This window comes from Zootoca vivipara, chromosome 5, assembly GCF_965207765.1.
Source record: "Zootoca vivipara chromosome 5, rZooViv2.hap1.1, whole genome shotgun sequence".
Classification (NCBI taxonomy): domain Eukaryota; kingdom Metazoa; phylum Chordata; class Lepidosauria; order Squamata; family Lacertidae; genus Zootoca; species Zootoca vivipara.
The window spans coordinates 46,975,096-46,993,632 of NC_142588.1; the positions used below are offsets into that span (position 1 = coordinate 46,975,096).

Here is an 18,537-nt window from a genome sequence, read left to right on the forward strand (position 1 = left end):
CCTGAACATCAAGGCTTGTAACTGAGAAGAGTTTCATTCCAATGGTATTTTAAACATTTTTATATCAAACCTTGAGAATAACAACCATCAGAGCATAGTACTTAAAATGAAGTCATTTTATACCATTATTTTTTATTGTGTAGAGTTGAATTCTATTCTCATATCTCTATAACCTTGCTTAATGATCCTGGGGTTAAAGTTCTGTCTTTTCTTTTTCTCTCATCTGAATAGTGGAAGTCCAATTTACACTATGCTAAGTTTATTAATGTCAGCCTAATCATTTTGAGATATATGGAAGGAGTAGGCTGCAACTGGCATCTTTGTATGCAATTTAAAAAGGCAGTAAGGTCAAAATAAATAGTATCTATGCCAGAATGAATGGATTTTAGTACCAATTAAGATTTATCAAATAAATATCAGCACACAAGTGCAAAACTAAAGGAAATCAGAAAAACATAACAAAGAAAGGTTTGCTTTTGCCCATTTTGTATTTGTCAAAAAGTGAAACCCTTTCCTTATCACTGCCTAATTACTACAGGCCCGTTATGTAATGGCTTTTTTATACATTTGAAGAGCACCAGAGCAAGTGGCATTAATGATAGCTGGCAACAAGATGGAAATGTAACATGAAAGGCTACTCTCTGTCTTCAAGCAAAAAGATGAACACTATAGCTAAAACATTCTTTATTCACACTTCACACTACTGCCTAAAAGAGAGAAAAAATGGGTAATGAAAATAGCAGAAGGTTGATGCACACTGCATCCATTAGAGACCATAAAAAGAAAACATTTTTTGCTACTCCAGGAGCTTGCTAATACACACATCCTTTCACCAATACCAATCCAACTTAGTGTTTCTTTATTTGTTCCTTTTGTTCCACTTTCCGAATACAAATGTCAGGGACTGGAAGGACTCTGACCTGTGTCTAACAGAGGCAAGAGGCCAGGGGATTGACCTAGGAGAGAAGGCCAGTGATTTATATAGTTTGGTGCCACCCGTAAGGCAGAAGAGTGTGTGTGTGTGTGTGTGTGTGTGTGTGTGTGTAAAATGGTTAGAGCCATCTGAGTAAGAAATGAGTGCGCAGGACATGTCAAGAGGAAAAGGCTGTATAGGTGAGGGACACACCAGTTGAATCAATTCCCTCCCCTACCCCACTGAATCCTAGAACCAGGAGGGGTGATGGCTTCCATGTTGGAAGGTTCCTCAGGTTGCACACATGCACCCTGTCAAATGACGGTACATAAGCTGGTTAGGAGGCAACTGCTCCTCAGGGCACAGACCTGAGGACAGCTGCCTAGATGCTAGAAGTGGGGCACCATGGGAGTTTATGTGTTTGTGTGTTTGTCAGTACAGAATTAACCCCTTGGCTGGGGGTGCCTAGGAAAAATGATGGAAGAGACTTGAGAGAAGGAATGTTTCCTCACTCCTTCCCAGCTCTCCTTCTGTTTGTTTGTTTGTTTGTGTGCATGTGCCAGAACATACAAGCAATTAATAAAATCACAGTTTTCCAAGCAATTTTAAAGTCACAAGCAGGACAATTTACCTGCTTCCAATAATTAGAGAGCAAGACAAAAGAAATTCCTCTAGTTTTGTATTTTTTTAAATATCTGGCTTAATATAGCTGCCTTTTAAAATAAAAAGGATGGTATTCAACTAAACATTACTCAGAGTAAACCCACATAAATTAATGGACCAAACTTAGTTATGTTCCAAAGAAAGAAAGAAAGAAAGAAAGAAAGAAGGAAGGAAGGAAGGAAGGAAGGAAGGAAGGAAGGAAGGAAGGAAGGAAGGAAGGAAGGAAGGAAGGAGTCTAGGGCATCTGCCCACGGCACCACTCCAGACTTCCTTGTTCAAGGCCCTGTACTCTTGACCTGCTATTCTTGCCTTATACTAAGTTAGACCACTGGGTCCATCTTGCCTAATACTGTCTCTCCACAGTTTCAGGTACAGATTTACATCAGACCCTTTACATTGCCTACTCATACCCAAACAAGTGGAAGCTTTGCTCTAGAATTTTATAATTTCCTTCTAGGACTACTAACCCAGGAGGTATATTTGCAGTTTATATAAGCCCTTGGCAGAGGTCTAACTTTTCAAATCACCACTATAGATTACTTCAATCGAATTATGTTTTCAGTAATATTTCATTTTTTCTAACTACTTCCAATTGTTAGGAAAATAGTTTTCTAAGACGACTCCCCCCCTTAATTTAGAACAATCTGCCAGCTCAACAAATGGCTTTACTGAAAACCAATTTATACAACATATTGATTAACTATGAAATAACAGAGTAACTATAATGTCAGAAAAATTTTAAATACAGTCCACAGTTCACTAAATCACATTTTTACACAGGAACAGATAAAAACAACAAAACCAAGCCAAATGGCAAACTCTTTTAAAAAAATAAGAGAGTATGTTTTCTGTCCTTATTTAAAGAGAAACAGCTATTAGGAAATTTGTTATTTATCCAGTATTTCATTGGGAACCAAAATAATAATAAATAAATGACATACCACTATGCACTGGGGCACACAAGCAGTGAAATCTTTATAACAGGCTTCATTTACCTCTGATCCCATTGATCTACATCATCCACATTCAGCATAAATGCCCATAGAAAAAGAAACCTACAGTTTTCCATGGCTAGGCCATGCCTGCACTTATACAAAATAGTCTGTATTTTAAACTATTTCTGATTGTTTGTGGATTTTATAATACCATTTGCATGGAAGTCCCAATACTGTTGTTTTTGACAATAGTTGAAACTTTTCCTTTTTTCTAATTCATGAATTAGTTCATTTTATTTTTGCAGTTTTTAATTCTTGTTGGTTTCATGTTTTTAGCATTGTTTTCTTATTTGTATTGCATTTTTATGTTCTATTTTTGCACACCACAATGTAGAACAGTTTATAAATTCTGAAATAAATAAAGTGCATATTGTTTTCTTCTTTTTTGCTGTAGTTATATTGAGCATCCTACAATGTATTTGATGCATAGACCAGTAAACTAAGCTTTGAAACAAAACATAAACCCTCAACTGATGTTCTGTCTGAAAATGGGGGAGGGAGGCGGTGGGGAGAAGAATGCCAAAGTTAAGATCTACATTGTTCATACTGAAGCATATTCAATTAAGTGTTTAACTGTTTCCTAATATTTCTGGTTGTGATTTTGATGAAACGTTGCTAATCTTATGTTCTTATTCAAAGCTTATTGAAAGCTGGAGCAGGAAAATACTGTGGATCTTCCCCAGCAATGGCCCCCAGTATGAGCTTACAAGCCATAGCACTACACTAACTGAAAACATTGTAATGGAAACTGTTAATACATTCAGAATGAACAAGAGCTGAGAGTCAAGTGACGTACATGGACATATGAATCATTGAATCATCCCTTAGTGACTGACCTAAATAATAATCTGACAACTCTCTTGTGGAAAGATACAAACACCATGCTGCCCTAGCACTTCATGCATAGCACTCAAAAGAATTACAGCCCATTTAGGCAGCAAACAGCAAGGGTAGTCCACATGTTGCCCTTCTGACGTTGCTTGATGCCATCATCTATCAGCGCCCACCAGCATGGCCAATCATCAAGGATGATTAGATCTGTAGTCCCAGAAACTTCTGGAGATTACCATGCTAGCTACCCCAGAGTACACCCACAGGGACATAGCTGTTACTGTGTTTCTGTTGCATTTTCCACTGAGCACGATATCCCCCAACAATTACAAACTGGTTATGAGACTAAACAAGCTTGATACAGATTGTTAGAATGTCAGTTAAAGCACACAGATACCACGATTTCCAGCCATTCCTTCATAAAGTTCTTCCTCCACATTCTGACGTTGCCACATGAGCTTTTTATAAGAGATGAATATTTGCATTAAGTGGCATGGGGGACCCATGTTCATCAATCAAAATGGGCACTTTAAAGAAGCCTGGGACCTTTGCTCAGCTGAAAACATCTTATAATTTGGAATTTTTAACAACAATTTTTATAGTCTTGAGAACTAGTGATAGACCTGTAACGGCCCCTGTTTCTCTTCCAGTTTCATTCACTGTTCAGTTGCTTGGCTGGATGCATTCATTCATTTATACTTTTATACATTTGTATCATGCACTTTCAACTCCCATGTGTCCTTATTGCACAACTTTAGTGTCCTACATTTATGACAAATACCCAGGAAGCAGAGATTATGTACAGAATGCAGATCAGAAAAATGCAAACAATCACAATGATTATTCAAAATTCCTTTGAAATAAACCTGAAAGTGTTTCTTGCTTGATAAATTGCCAAGTAAAGGGGATATGACAGGGCCTTGGCTGTTCATTTTAATTGTTTGAGATTTAACAGTGCCATTAACAAAAAAAGGACACACATTTTTCAAGAAAGAAAAACTACTCCAGTTGAATTAAATATCTCTATACTGCCGCTGGACTTGACTTGGCTTGACTTAATTTCTAGAAGAACTTCCATGGCATTAAATGGGTGTGCAAAGGAAGGGGTGGGCAGTGTATAAACTAATTTGGTGTTTCTGTATAATGAGAAACAGAATTATTTATTTTTGCAATTGATAATATCTAGGAAAGTTAGAATTATTGTGCATTATCCTTCCTGCCAGTTAAGCAATAGCTGGCTTAACACTGGCTACCCTTTGCTCTGTCATGTCCAATCTGGTTAATCAATGATAAACATTGTTTTTTGGCAATCATCATCACAAAATGCACACATGCTCTTTCTAATATGAAAATTCAACTGAATGATAAGTAAATCATATTTTGTTATTTCATAACAAAAGTATAGTAGCATAGAAACATTTTGTTATCCACTGTTCGAACTCTACAATAAACAGAGACTGAAGGGAGCATCAATTAGGTGCTGTTTAGCCACATATTCTGGGACAGTGCAGGCTTGGAGAGGAGATAAACTTTCTCTTTATTTCTGTTATAAGAAATTAATTAGAATTCAGGTTTCATTAGAAAATCTGTCTATTCTATTTTTTTCATATTCTATTAATTCATGTTGAGACTCAGCACTTTAACAAACATGTTAAAGTGCTACTTTTTGCACCAAATATCCACAGTAAAACATTTAGCATGGTCCCACACCTCACTTGCTCTAATTGGCCTGCCTTTACCATTATTCAATCCCTCTATATGCCACTTGCTTTTATTTCAAAACACTTTCCCATTTCTATCTCCCTTGCCTTTTTCTGCAGAATAACACTTGCCCTACTATTAGGTCAAGTGAGATGATGACTTCAGGCAGCAAATGCAGGAGAGCTGTGCTGGCAGCTCCTTTGCTGCTCTTTCTAAGTCTCCAGTATTTTGACATGTTTTGTTCATGTGTAAGCTGTATATGTGAGCAGCATGCTTGAATTGGGCTAGGGACTTCACATGATCAACCTGAATCATGTTAAATTGTTCAGAAATGTTGTAACTCCCACATGGAGGCTGCGCTTTGCTTAAGCATGATTTGTTTTAATGTCTAAACCTAAGCCTGTCCAGAGAAGATAATTGTTTGCGACAATGAGAACTAGGATCTGAAACCACAGTTCGACAGATCATTGACAGCCCACACTTATGGTCCACACACTGAGTGCTGTGGGGATTGGCATGAACTCATGAATGCTGAGCAGATGGGAAACAAAAGCTGACAAGACCTATAAATCAAGGTTTGCTTGTTGTATATCTCAGAGCTCAAACCACAGCATGGCTTCTTAGCTACGGTTAGCATAAGACATGGTTGGAGTGTCACAAGGCAGAAGCAGTGTTCAGCATCATTCATATGGCGTTTGTCATGTTCAGGCAATAGTGTTATTGGTGTCAAAGGATACTGTGTACTAGCAGTTGAGCTCAGAAATCCAATAGGATTAAGCAATATGCCTTGTTAATTTAGACAGCCCTTATATGACAAATCACAATACAGTAATTAAAAACATTATTTAACATTATTACTCTTAATTTTATTTTATTTTTTCTAAACTAGAAATGAAAAACCAGTCACTTCTGAAAGGAATGCATTCATGTCTTGAAAGGGATAAGCATATTTTTCTCCCTCTAGACTTCTGCAGCCTCTTCCAGTGTAAAATAATTTGTTTTATACAGCCTCTCTGATTTTTAAAAAGTCTCTCTTCATAGGGCACAGTATTCACTGCACACTGTGAACAGTTAGAGAGGGAGAGATGGGAGGAGCAATGTTCTGCCCTGCAGCTATGACTTTGTAATCAATACAATTCTTGACAGGAATATAAATCTAACTTACACAGTGAACAGCTAAAGTTTGAAATTTTCATGGAAATCCTTACTTTAGTAATAACAGATTTATAGCCTTGCTGCTGAGATTGCACAATGTCCTGCCCAACAACTGGGAAACAATTTATATTCTTAGCTACAGTTTACTAGTATTTGAGCATGTATTGTATATAGTTCATGGTCAAAACAGCAGTAGTGCAAAACATAACAAATATAACATTAACTAACACTGAAAATGACTGTTAGTGCCTTCATAATTTTGAACATCATTTTGTATGTGATGTGCCTTTTTAGAAGAAACATACACACACATTAATATTCTCATTCGAACTATCAACACATTACATACGTAGTTTAATCCATTGATTGCCCTGCTTTTAACAAATTAAGGTTACAATCATATGTGCACTTGCTTGGAAGCATTCTTGACTGTGATAGTACAGATGGAGATTGGGGCAGTATGGGGGGAAGAGAGAGGAAGAGCACAAAGAAAGGATCAAGTTCTGTAACAAACACTAAACCTTACCACTGTATTTCCTAAGTAGTGTTAATTAAAATTCTAATTTAAAAAATAGTTGTAGTCTCCAGCTGCTATTAAAAAAAAACAAGTCAATTTTTCTGAACAGAGAATAATGCAGTTCTCCTTATTCATTTTATACAAGTGTGTCTTGCACAGGTTAAAAGTATGCTTGTAACAGCTGTATGGGACAAATTAAGTAGGATGAGCTCTTCTAACTTGGACACGATGGCTGTAGCTGCAGAACGGAACTGTTGGGACTTTAGCACTCAAGTTCAGAAGCCCATTACAAGGTGAGCCAAACTCCCCTCTGTATTGGGCTTGGCCTGCAACCAGCTGTCCTTGGCCCTTGCCCATAAAAAAATGTACCAAGCAGCTTCTTACTGTTATGTCCACATTAGATATTTGGCACTGCCCTTGTAACATTCCAGGCACAAAAGCCTACAGGAGATGTGTGTTCCCTTTGACGGCACGAAGCTGTGGGACTGCTTGGCACCAGCGTTCAATTATTCTAAGGGAAATTTCATAAAAAGAACTGTACCATGACTACCATTGATATTTGGTTTTAATTGGAAGAAAAATTGGGCCATGGGAGGGATTTGAAAAATGGAAGCCGGTCCCTACCCACTGAGAGACTTCGGAAGCAAGAACGTGTACCGAAGCCAGGAATCTATTTTTAAAAGTGAGAACTTCCAAAGATCAGACCTTAATCTTCCCCCTAGAAGCAGGGGAAGGGGGGAATAATTTAACTGTATCTTAAATCCCTGTAAAATTGCTGATTTTGACTTCAAAGTAACACCCCGGTTCAGCGCTGCGGAAAAGCATTGTGACGTCACAATGAAAGGATATTTTCAATCTCCGTTTCTTATCCAGCTATGTGAAGCCACGGTAGTGGCATAAAGTGAAACAAGGATTAAGCTATAAGGAAAAAAGAAATAAATTTTGGAAGAATCTAAATGAAGATCGGAATTATGGACAATTTAAAAACCTAAGGGGAAATAACTTTCGATTCTGAGTTGGAGAGAAGTCTCCCCCCCCCCCCATTTCTTGTTTTTGCGTGCCACGACCTTCAAACCGGAAAGATGGGAGACATAACAGAGGTCCTTTACCAGACTGTGTTGAACTTAATTGTGGAAAACAGACAGGAAATGAAAGCATGTATTTATGAAACGCAGAAATTAAGGGAATGCCTCATGGACTTAAAGGAGGAGACAGAAGAAAAAGAGATGGAAAATGATGGGAAAGAGAAAGATGTGGATCTTGGAGAGGAGGATATAATGGTTAAAGAAATATTGAAGGACTGTGCTTTCATTCAGAGGAGAGAAGTTGTATTTTGGCTGAGACGGGAAGAAGATCTGAAAATGGGAAAGGACAATGCTGAGGGCAAAATCAAAGGGTGGTTTGGAAGGTGGTAGGGAGAGAAATTTGATGGTGGGGCATTGAACCATTGGAGAATGGGAGTGGGGTGAAAAAATAAATCGTATTTCTGGATGGATAGATAATTCCGGTTAGAATTTGGATTGGATAGATTACGATTTTATGGCTTTTTGTTAAAGGAAGAAATTGAATCTGCAGCTGCGGAGGGGGTGTAAAAATTATGAATAGTTAAAAAATTATTGTGTAATTAAAATTTCCCAGTAGTGATGTATGGAAGTGAGAGCTGGACCATAAAGAAGGCTGATCGCCGAAGAATTGATGCTTTTGAATTATGGTGCTGGAGGAGACTCTTGAGAGTCCCATGGACTGCAAGAAGATCAAACCTATCAATTCTTAAGGAAATCAGCCCTGAGTGCTCACTGGAAGCACAGATCGTGAAGCTGAGGCTCCAATACTTTGGCCACCTCATGAGAAGAGAAGAATCCTTGGAAAAGACCCTGATGTTGGGAAAGATTGAGGGCACAAGGAGAAGGGGATGACAGAGGACGAGATGGTTGGACAGTGTTCTTAAAGCTACGAACATGAGTTTGACCAAACTGCGGGAGGCAGTGCAAGACAGGAGTGCCTGGCGTGCTATGGTCCATGGGGTCACGAAGAGTCGGACACGACTAAACGACTAAACAACAACAAATTAAAATTAATTTTTGGAAATCATTGAGATATTTGGAAGAATTTATAGGCTGACAGAGAAAATATTTCGTGTTTTAAAAGTTGATATAGAATATAAGGTATAAATTGGATTAGGTTAAATATGAAATGTTGGATCAGTTGAAAGGCCTCCGGCCCCTGTCCATCTTACCCATCCTGGAATCTCTGGTGGCAGAGGGGATTTTAGGATGGGGGGAGGGGGGAGGCTTGATATATATATAAAAAGGATTGCCCTTCTCTTATTCTTCACTCTGGGGCCTTCTGGTGGCATTATTGGCTGCTCACTCTCCACCTAGGAACAAATCTATACCACTAGGTGCCATAGAAAAGCACTAGACATATCGGGAGATCCAACGCACCCTTGGTCACCGTTTCTTTGAGCTCCTACCATTGGGACGGAGATATAGAACAATGCAGGCAAGAACGAGAGGTCTCAAGAACAGTTTCTTCTCCAGAGTGATTTTGGCCTTAAATGGAAAGTCTCGACTTTGAAGTCATCTTATTTTACTTATTATATTGTATCGTGTTGCATTGTTTTAATTAGTGTTTTGTAGTAATTTTGGATTATGTGGAATATCTGAGCTTTATCTGAGTGGTGGTAACTGAGTAATTTTGTTGTTCCCGCAAGGGGACAATGACAATAAAGATTATCTTATCTTATCTTATCTTATCTTACCTTGACAAAGAGGTAACATTTCTAGATACCCCAAAAACCTTAAATGTTCTAATGAAGCCATTGTATTATGAAACATCATCACCACGAGACAATGAGCAGCAGGGGAGTTCAGCTGGGTTCCTCTGTGAACACTTCCCCACACACATCATGTCTTAGCTATTGCAAGCAGTATTGCAAAAAATATTGATGAAGAAAAGGGGCTGGGGGAAACCATAGGGATCCCAATTACAAATTCCAATTGTAGCAACAGTTAAAGTTAAAGGTAAAGGTAAAGAGACCCCAGTCGCGGACAACTCTGGGGTTGCAGCGCTCATCTCACTTTATTGGCCGATGGAGCCGGCGTAGAGCTTCCGGGTCATGTGGCCAGCATGGCTAAGCCGCTTCTAGCGAACCAGAGCAGCGCACGGAAACACCGTTTACCTTCCTGCCGGAGCGGTTCCTATTTATCTACTTGAACTGCGTGCTTTCAAACTGCTAGGTTGGCAGGAGCAGGGACTGAGCAACAGGAGCTCACCCCGTCGCAGGGATTCGAACCGCCGACCTTCCGAATGGCAAGCCCTAGGCTCTGTGGTTTAACCCACAGTGCCACTTTTAGCTTCTCCTAAATTGTTAATAAATAGCAGGTAGAACTTTTTCTATTGATAAGGAACACAGGAATTACGTATTTCAATACGTCTTTGAAGAAGTCCCAATGTAATACGGAAGTTTCCAAGACCATTAGTTACATCTTTCTTGCTTAATGAAGTAACAGAATTATGAGATTCAATGCAAAGTGTTGTGCATTATTTGATTTATTTGAGCTTTTACAGTATGGCATTAAGAATTAAAACACTTCAGACGTAAGCACCTGGTAACAATGATTTCTTTAATGATTTCATTTACTGGCAAAAGACCAGCAAACTCATTTCAGTATCTTATTATTGGGGGGGGGGGATATGAAGAATTAACAACCTGTTCCCAAAATAAAATATCTGAATGTTTTATAGAGAATAATTTATACAATAGAACAATTGATTTGGATTCCACATCCAAATAAAATGCAGCCTACAGCCAACTTTTCCCTATATCTAACTTTTCCCTATATCTAATACTTGAAATAGCTCATTACTATTTGAAAAGTTCTTTTTAAAAAATGCAACATTATTTCTCTAAAAGAAAAACAGTTATCAGAAGGGCTGAAAAAATAGTGAAATCTCTTTATGGATCAACATCCCACCAAAAATTTGCTGATAAGTGTATTTTAAATATACATTTAAATGACTGAGAGCTTGAGTACTCACAGTTGACATTGATCTCCTTTGATCCCTTTAGTTGTGCAGAAACATTTTCCTGTTTGCATGTGACAAATATTTGCATGTCCACTGCATGTGCAAGCTATAAAAACAAAGAGGAAACTGCTGAAGTCTCTCATTACAGTGTAGCTTTGTATACAGAATAACATACTTTGATAATTATTTAATATGTTAGCTAGAGGTAATGGTAAGACTAATTTTCTGACTGGTAATACATTTGATAAAATTAAAATAAATTCAGTAGCGGAAACCTTGCAAGGAATTCACAGAGATTTGGAACTGCTGTATTTGTCATCTTGCACTGTGCTTTGTATCATGGTGTTTTAATATTTTCTTGTTGTCGGTGCTTATTGACCAATGAAATGAACTGTACACAGAATTATAGGCATTTAAAAAAAACAAAAATTGGCATCGGTTATTGTGGATTGTACCTGAGCCCCAGATATGAAAATATCCCCACAGTGTGGCACTCTGAGTAACCCTCTATCACCTCTCCCCAAACCTAAAACATTATAAATCTTGTTAGAAATCACCAAATTGAAAGATGGGTCCAATGAAAACAGGTGTACTATAGGCAGATAGTACTCATACATTTCCCTCTTAAGATGCTCCAGAATATAGCTCCATTCTCTTTCTTTTTGTATCTGTACATAGTGGAGAGAGAATCTGTGCAATTTGGTAATTTTATAAAAAGTAATCCACTAGAACACGTGGAATTTGAAGAAAACAAGACATATCAAAGGTTCCCAAACAAATTATTTTTTTTCAACACTTGCATCATTCCAAATATATATCCCTAGAAACAAAGCAAATCATGAAGAACCAAAGGAGTCAAAGCACTAACCAAAGGATTGCTGTGGCACATATGCCAATGAGGAGGAAAGAAATATCCTCAATTGATGTTGAGGAACTAGTTTTTTATCACTGTGAGCAATTATGGTTTCAGAACTTATCTAAATTCTGACTTCAATTAACTGTGTAACACCAATTATGAGGTACTTTCCACCGTGCAAATTTATGAAGGAACTCAGGGCAATGATATTTGTGACCTATGTCAATGTTGAGTATGTTGCTAAATCACTGGCAGAGCCCGCTTGTATGGAAGTGTGCAAGGTTTGACGAGAACAGGTAATGACAGAGAATATATCAGATGAAAAGAACCATCTCTTTGTAATGCAATATTAGTATTATTACTAGATACTAGTGCATTATGCATGATCTGAAAATCCATCAGCAGCATGAGCTTCTCTCTAATAAGGCATGCTTCCTCATATCTGTATATTGAGTTCAAATATCAATCATAAACTAAAAGATTTTTGATGAATGATGATGAGGCCATCTTTCAAAGCATGCACCGAATTTCTATATTAGATAGAGCAGAAACACATACTAAGCAAGACTGACCAAATAGAACTTTTTTTTTCATTAGCCACGCATACCCTTCCAGAGCAGTATATCATATTCCTCGTACAGTTATGACTGCTGAGGCAGACCCTGCACCTTTTCCCCTTATTTGAGGTCAATACTGGGGAACCAAGCCTAAAAACTACACATGCTTGTGGTAGCATGTGTAGTTCTTAGGCTTGGCTTAAACTACTGTCCCACCTTCCCAGAAATATTGTCTCTTGGCTATATAACTCAGACCTAGAACAGATGCAGTGTGCCTTTATTTAATACTGCCAACCCCCTTTTTTTAAAAAAACTGGCACTTTGAAAAAGGATTTATTTCACAACAAGAACTGTAAAAAGTGGTCTGTCAGGAGTTGGAAGTCTTTAAAGAATCAGTAAATTATATATATTGATAGCTCAGTCGGTAGAGCATAAGATCCTTAATCTCAGGGCCATAGGTTCGAGCCCCATGTTGGGTAAAAGGTTCCTGCATTGCAGGGGGTTGGACTAGATTACCCTTGTAGTCCCCTCCAACTCTACAATTCTATGATTTTTTTCCCTATGAATTCAGTAAATGTCACAGGCTTTTCAGTAAGATGGTAAAATGATAAGTGTACAGCTGAGATTTACTTCAGTCATTTAAACTTATCAGATGTGTCCGTTTAGGTTTCAACAACCTGTGGGTTCTGAAGCAGGCCAGTACTTTCTGCCGGGCGAGTACTAACCTGCCTATTGTTCTTGAGATTCCCAACCTTGAGGCTATACTTACTTAGTATAACAGACCGGGGGACCAGCGCACACTCCCTAACAGGTTTGGAATTATTCTTCTCTCACTAGAAGTTATTTTCCCTTCCTACTGAATTGGAATTTAAGTAGAGCATTCCCTCACAACTCCACTTCTCGTCTCCCAAAATACAGCTTCCTGGCTGTTGCGTGTTTGTATACTCTTTAAAGACAATAACCACTGTCCTTTAAGCTAACCCCCAGCTCAGAGACTGCCTTCTCTGGCTAAAATTTTCCCTCAGGGCAGATTTTACACAGCTCAGAGGTTATGCTGTTATTGAGCTGAATCCCAGGAACTGATTTTCCCTCTCAAAGTAATGTCTCCACCCACTTCTGGCTACCTGTACCTACAGCCAATCAGAGTGAAGTTCTAGCTCAGCATACTGAGAGCTATATCTCTCTGGTTGTCAGACAGCAGAGGAACCATACCCCACAGCTGGCAAGTTGCCAGGAATGGATCAGACAAGGAAAAGTCCTTACCATCTGCTTTTTATTCAATATTTGCAAAGAGAGGCTTGGGAATGCAGCCTCTTGGAATAATAGTGTTGTCCCGAGTAAATCTCCACCCCCTTCTCTCCCATTTTCTCATTCGTCAACAGCACCACCCCCTCTACAGTTGCCGCTTAGGGCCATCTGTCTTCGAGCTCTTTGCTCTCTTTTAAAGCTTGCCTGGTTCTTGGAGATGGTGGGTCTGGAATGCTTTCTAGTGATAACATGTCAGCCAACGGCTCCAGCTCTGCCTCCTCCTCTTCTCCCATTATTTCCCAACTATTCCCCTCATCTTCCTCTGAGCTGTGACCTCCCTCAACCCCTTGTTGTAATTTTATAATTCCAAACTTCTTCTCTAGAAGGGTCAGGCTAGGGAGGCGGTCTCCACCATTCCTCCTCTGCCCAGTCCCTGACACTGGTGAAATTTTGCCTATATTGCACCATCAAACTCTGCTTCCGTCACAACTGTGCACACAACATTTGCTACTTAAATGTACTAGCCATAGGCATACAAAATTCTTACAAGGTCCAGGAAGTTAACTTGTTTAAAAACCAAAAACCAAATAACTGCTGTCTCTTTATTCAGGGCACCTTTTAAGCTATATATAAAAAAACACCTTTAATTGGGTAACTTAGAAATAAAATTATGCCTGCTGGATCAGACCAAAGGTCTATCTAGACAACTATCCTGTTTCTCATAGTAGCCAACCAAATGCTTTCTAGTAGCCCACATACAAGACATGATGGCAATAGCCCTCTAGTCCTGTCATTCCATTGTGACTGGTATTTACAGGTACAGTGCCTCTCAGAATCACTCTATCATGACACAAAATTAGGAATGGCAGCAGGAGGCAGAAAATTTGCACCTCTGGACTCTGCTCACTTATCTCTCTGCCCTCCACTCAGCTCTCCAGAACCACCCCCTACCTTCCTCTCCTGATAGTCATTAATTTATCTAATGATTTGTACTTCCAGCTAAATGAATCTAAAAAGGCCAATGAACAAAACGTTTCTTCAGCTGCAGCACACAAGCTGGCACTAAGGAGGGAGAAGCAGATGGTGAGGGAGGAGGAAAAGGGACATTTGCAGGGCTTGTAAAAACTGAGGAAATAATGACTGAAGTGAAAGAAGAGATACAGGCTTAATTCCAACGATCACAAATGAGTTGTAGCAAGCCTGAGGCTTGCAGGTTCCCTCCTCCTCCAAGAGATTAGAAGCAGCTAGTTTTTAATTTGTGACAAAACCATCATTTGTCGTTTTGTCCCATAATTTGCAATTGAAACAGCACCTAGCTGTGATCCTGATTGACACAATTTATACCTAGTTGCATTAGGATGAAGCTGCTAACTATGATTTGTCACAACTTTGAAGTTCAGTATTGACCACTGACTGGCAACAGCTCTCCAGGGTTTCAAATGGGGTACCATCCTAGTCCTACCTGGAGATGTCAAGGATTGAATCTGGGATCTTTTACATACAAAACAGATGTTCTACCACTGAGCTATGGCCGTTTTCAAGGAGGGGGGGTGAAAGTCCCATTGCGCAAATGGAAATCCTTGCACTGATGGGACATGGTAGTTAAATGCCACCCTCTACATTGCAAAATAAATATTTGTTGCAGCTCCAGCTGGCAGCTTTATTGCTTCCAGTTATATAAATAAACAGATTCCAGAATAGTTTAAATTGCTAATGAAATGACATATATTAACAGGGCAAGTCTAACACTAAATAGTGTAAAATCCTCTTCAGATGCCATCAATATAAATATTCCTGTTAACGTAAAAATGCAGGAGCAGCAATGGCATGTTTTTATAGCACATTTAGTGAGAAACATACACTACACTTCATTATGTTTGCAAGTATGTGTTTCTTTTTTCCACTTGTCTGCCCTTGACAAATGCACAAGAAATTACAAGCTTTTAATATAAGCAATGTGTACTGTTTAATTTACCACAACCTAAAGCTTAAATGCTTGATTTTATAGTAAATGATTAAAAGACAGCCAGATAGTTAAAGAACCTCAAATTGTAGAATAGCTATTTGCAATTACACTGAACTAGTAAACATACTGAATGATTTTCATTGTAAGGGTAGTGATTATTGTCTTCTATTCCTGCACTAAAAGCTGGGCAAAATGGACTACCTACTTACATACAATTAAGTTTTTGGGGCACTATCATGGATAGCAAACAGTCAAGCACCACAAAGCTTCAGTACTCAACTTCTCACCTGGACTTTGCCTGAGTCACATAACATTTGGCCAAGAATTTGGGAAGGAACACCACCCAGATTTAAGATTACGATAATCAATAACTGATGTGACCGATATGGCAGGTAGATCTCAGGTGATATCCAACCATCCCCAATGACTATTGGTTCTGAAATAAAATCACTATGTGTTATTAATATGACAGTTATATCTGAACTGGCTCTGCATCACATTTGACCACTCTATACAGTGGTACCTCGCTAGATGAATGCCCTGCTAGACGAATTTTTTGCTAGATGAATGGGTTTTGCGATCGGATGTTGCCTCGCAAGACGACGAGGTTTTCTATGGCCGCCACTTCGTCTTGCGAAGCGTGGCCATAAAAATCTCTGATCACAAAACCTACAGGGTATTCCTCTAGTGAAAGGGGAACCAGCTGTAGCGTGGAAAGAAGGCAAAGGAAGATGAGCTGTCAGCGCCTGTCAGCTGATCTTCCTTTGCCTTCTTCCCGTGCTGCAGCTGGTTCCCCTTTGTGTTCCGCTGGTCTCTGCCGGCTGCCGCGAGCAGTGAGGGGCAACCGGCAGAGACCAGCGGAATACAAAGGGGAACTAGCGCTTCCCCCCACCCCCCCACCCCGCCTAGCTCAACAGAGCGGCATTTGACAGGGCTTCTGAACCCCCATCAGATGCCGGCTCTGTCGGGCGGGGGGAGAGGAACAAAGGAAGAGAAAGCTGCCCTTTCTCTTCCTTTGTTCCTCTCCCTCTGCCGCCAACAGCAAGGACAGATCCCGGGGTTCAGCGCTTCTCTGAACCCCGGGATCTGTGCACGCTCAGCAGCAGGGGGAGAGGAACGAAGGAAGAGAAAGCAGCCCTTTCTTTTCCTTCGTTCCTCTCCCGCCGCCGGCAAGGACAGATCCCGGGATCTTTCCTTGCTGTCGGCGGTGGGGGGGGAGAGGAACGAACGGAGAGAAAGCTGCCCTTTCTCTCTGTTCATTCCTCTCCCCCCACCGCCGACAGCAAGGACAGGCAGGCAGGCAGCAACAGCCCGGGGAAGCTCCGGGGCTGTTGCCGCCTGCCTGCCTGCCTTCCCCAAGCAAGCGTCCTTCCCCGAGCCGAAGCACAGCAGCCGCTTGCTCGGGAAAGGCAGGCAGACGGGCGGCAACAGCCCCCGAGCTTCCCCGGGCTGTTGCCGCCTGCCTGCTTGCCTTCCCCGAGAAAGCGCCCTTCCCCGAGCCAAGTGGCCGCTGCGCTTCAGCTCGGGGACTGCCGTCGGCAGCGGCACTTGCTCCCTTGGCTCAGGGAAGGCAGGCAGGCGGGCGGCAACAGCCCGGCAAGGCTCTGGGGCTGTTGCCGCCTGTCTGCCTGCCTTCCCGAGCCAAGCGAGCAAGTGCCGCCAGTCCCCTGGTGCCCATAGGAACGCATTAATTAACTTTTAATGCATTCCTATGGGAAACGGTGCCTCGCAAGACGAATTTTTCGTAGGACGAATTGACCATTGGAAGGAATTAAATTCGTCTAGCGAGGCACTACTGTACCTCCTTCTGAACAAGCATCTGCTTAATATATTATTACTAGCTCACTGCAAAAGTAACATTTGTGTATACACACAAATTTTCATCACAGCAATAAAAAAATTCAGACAAATAGTGGTCACTGCCCAAAATAATCCTTTAAAAGCAGCAACTAGGTACCAGCACATTCATTCATTCATTCATTCATTCATGAAACGTCTTTGAGGCAGCAAGAAATGTTAATGCTATTATTATTATTTTTTGTTTAGTCGTTTAGTCGTGTCCGACTCTTCGTGACCCCATGGTATTTAGGGCAAATAAATATGTGCATGCTGTTGTATGCAATATGGAGATTGTAAGAAGAAAATAAAGGTTCTTTGAAGACAATATAATTTACTAAAAAAAATCCATGCAGTAAAATTACCACCCATATAAAACTTATTTAATAATAACCCTGTGGTGTGATTGTTTCTTGCTTGCTGGCTCAGCATAAAAAATGTAGTTCCTTATGCTGACAACAGAATAACCACAAACATTTTCATGAAGTACACATTTTAAGCAATTTAATTTAAAATGCAGTGGTTGCTTTCACCATTATTTCAAGTACTGCTGAAAAGGAATTTCCGTTTCAAAATGAGTTCACTACACAGGTTATTTGTTTACCTTGGATTATTACACACAAAGGGGTGTACATGAATAATTTTTAAATGCATTTGTGAATAGTTTAAATGTGTCTCTCTCAAGATGCATTAATAAAATATATGCTATTTATATTAACTCAGCATATTACACTGATTTATTAACATTCAGGGCAATACTCATACTGAACCAAACTATGGAGACTGGAACATTCTAAGGGATGTCTGAAAAGATTAAAGGTATAACAAGCTATTGCACATTGTAGATAGTCTTGTTATAAATATAAAGTGTAGCCATTTACCTCGAAAGTTAACAAATAGCACTTTATATGTAAAGTATATTGCAATCCTGATAATCACCCATTGTCATTAAGAAAATGACAAACTAAATCATCAAACTCTGTAAAGTGAGATTGTAGAAGAATTTGAACAATCCCAGCTGAAATGAAACATCTATAGGAATTCTAATGAAAGTGTTAAAAACGCAGAGATCGCTTACATTACTCACAAGATCTTGCACAATACTCTGTTGGTGTTCAATTTTGACTGAAGTGAAATTGGAGGTGGATTTATAGGGTTTTGCCCAGGCAAACATTTCTGGAACATTTATGAAAAAAGTTAGAAGTGTTTTTGCTAGAATTAGCACAATTTTTGAGGTGTTACACATCTAATAAAACACTCATGAGGGAGT

At 39.7% G+C, this 18,537-nt stretch overlaps 1 protein-coding gene across 1 annotated transcript in view; it reads right to left on the reverse strand.

Annotated features, from left to right (window-relative positions):
* The window catches only part of ATRNL1 (attractin like 1), a 497,126-nt gene that overhangs the window by 337,401 nt on the left and 141,188 nt on the right, over window positions 1–18,537 (reverse strand). Inside the window, exon 20 of the mRNA XM_060274775.2 lies at window positions 10,817–10,910. Within this exon, the coding sequence (XP_060130758.2) occupies window positions 10,817–10,910 (94 nt within the window). The remainder of the gene's footprint in view (window positions 1–10,816; window positions 10,911–18,537) is intronic.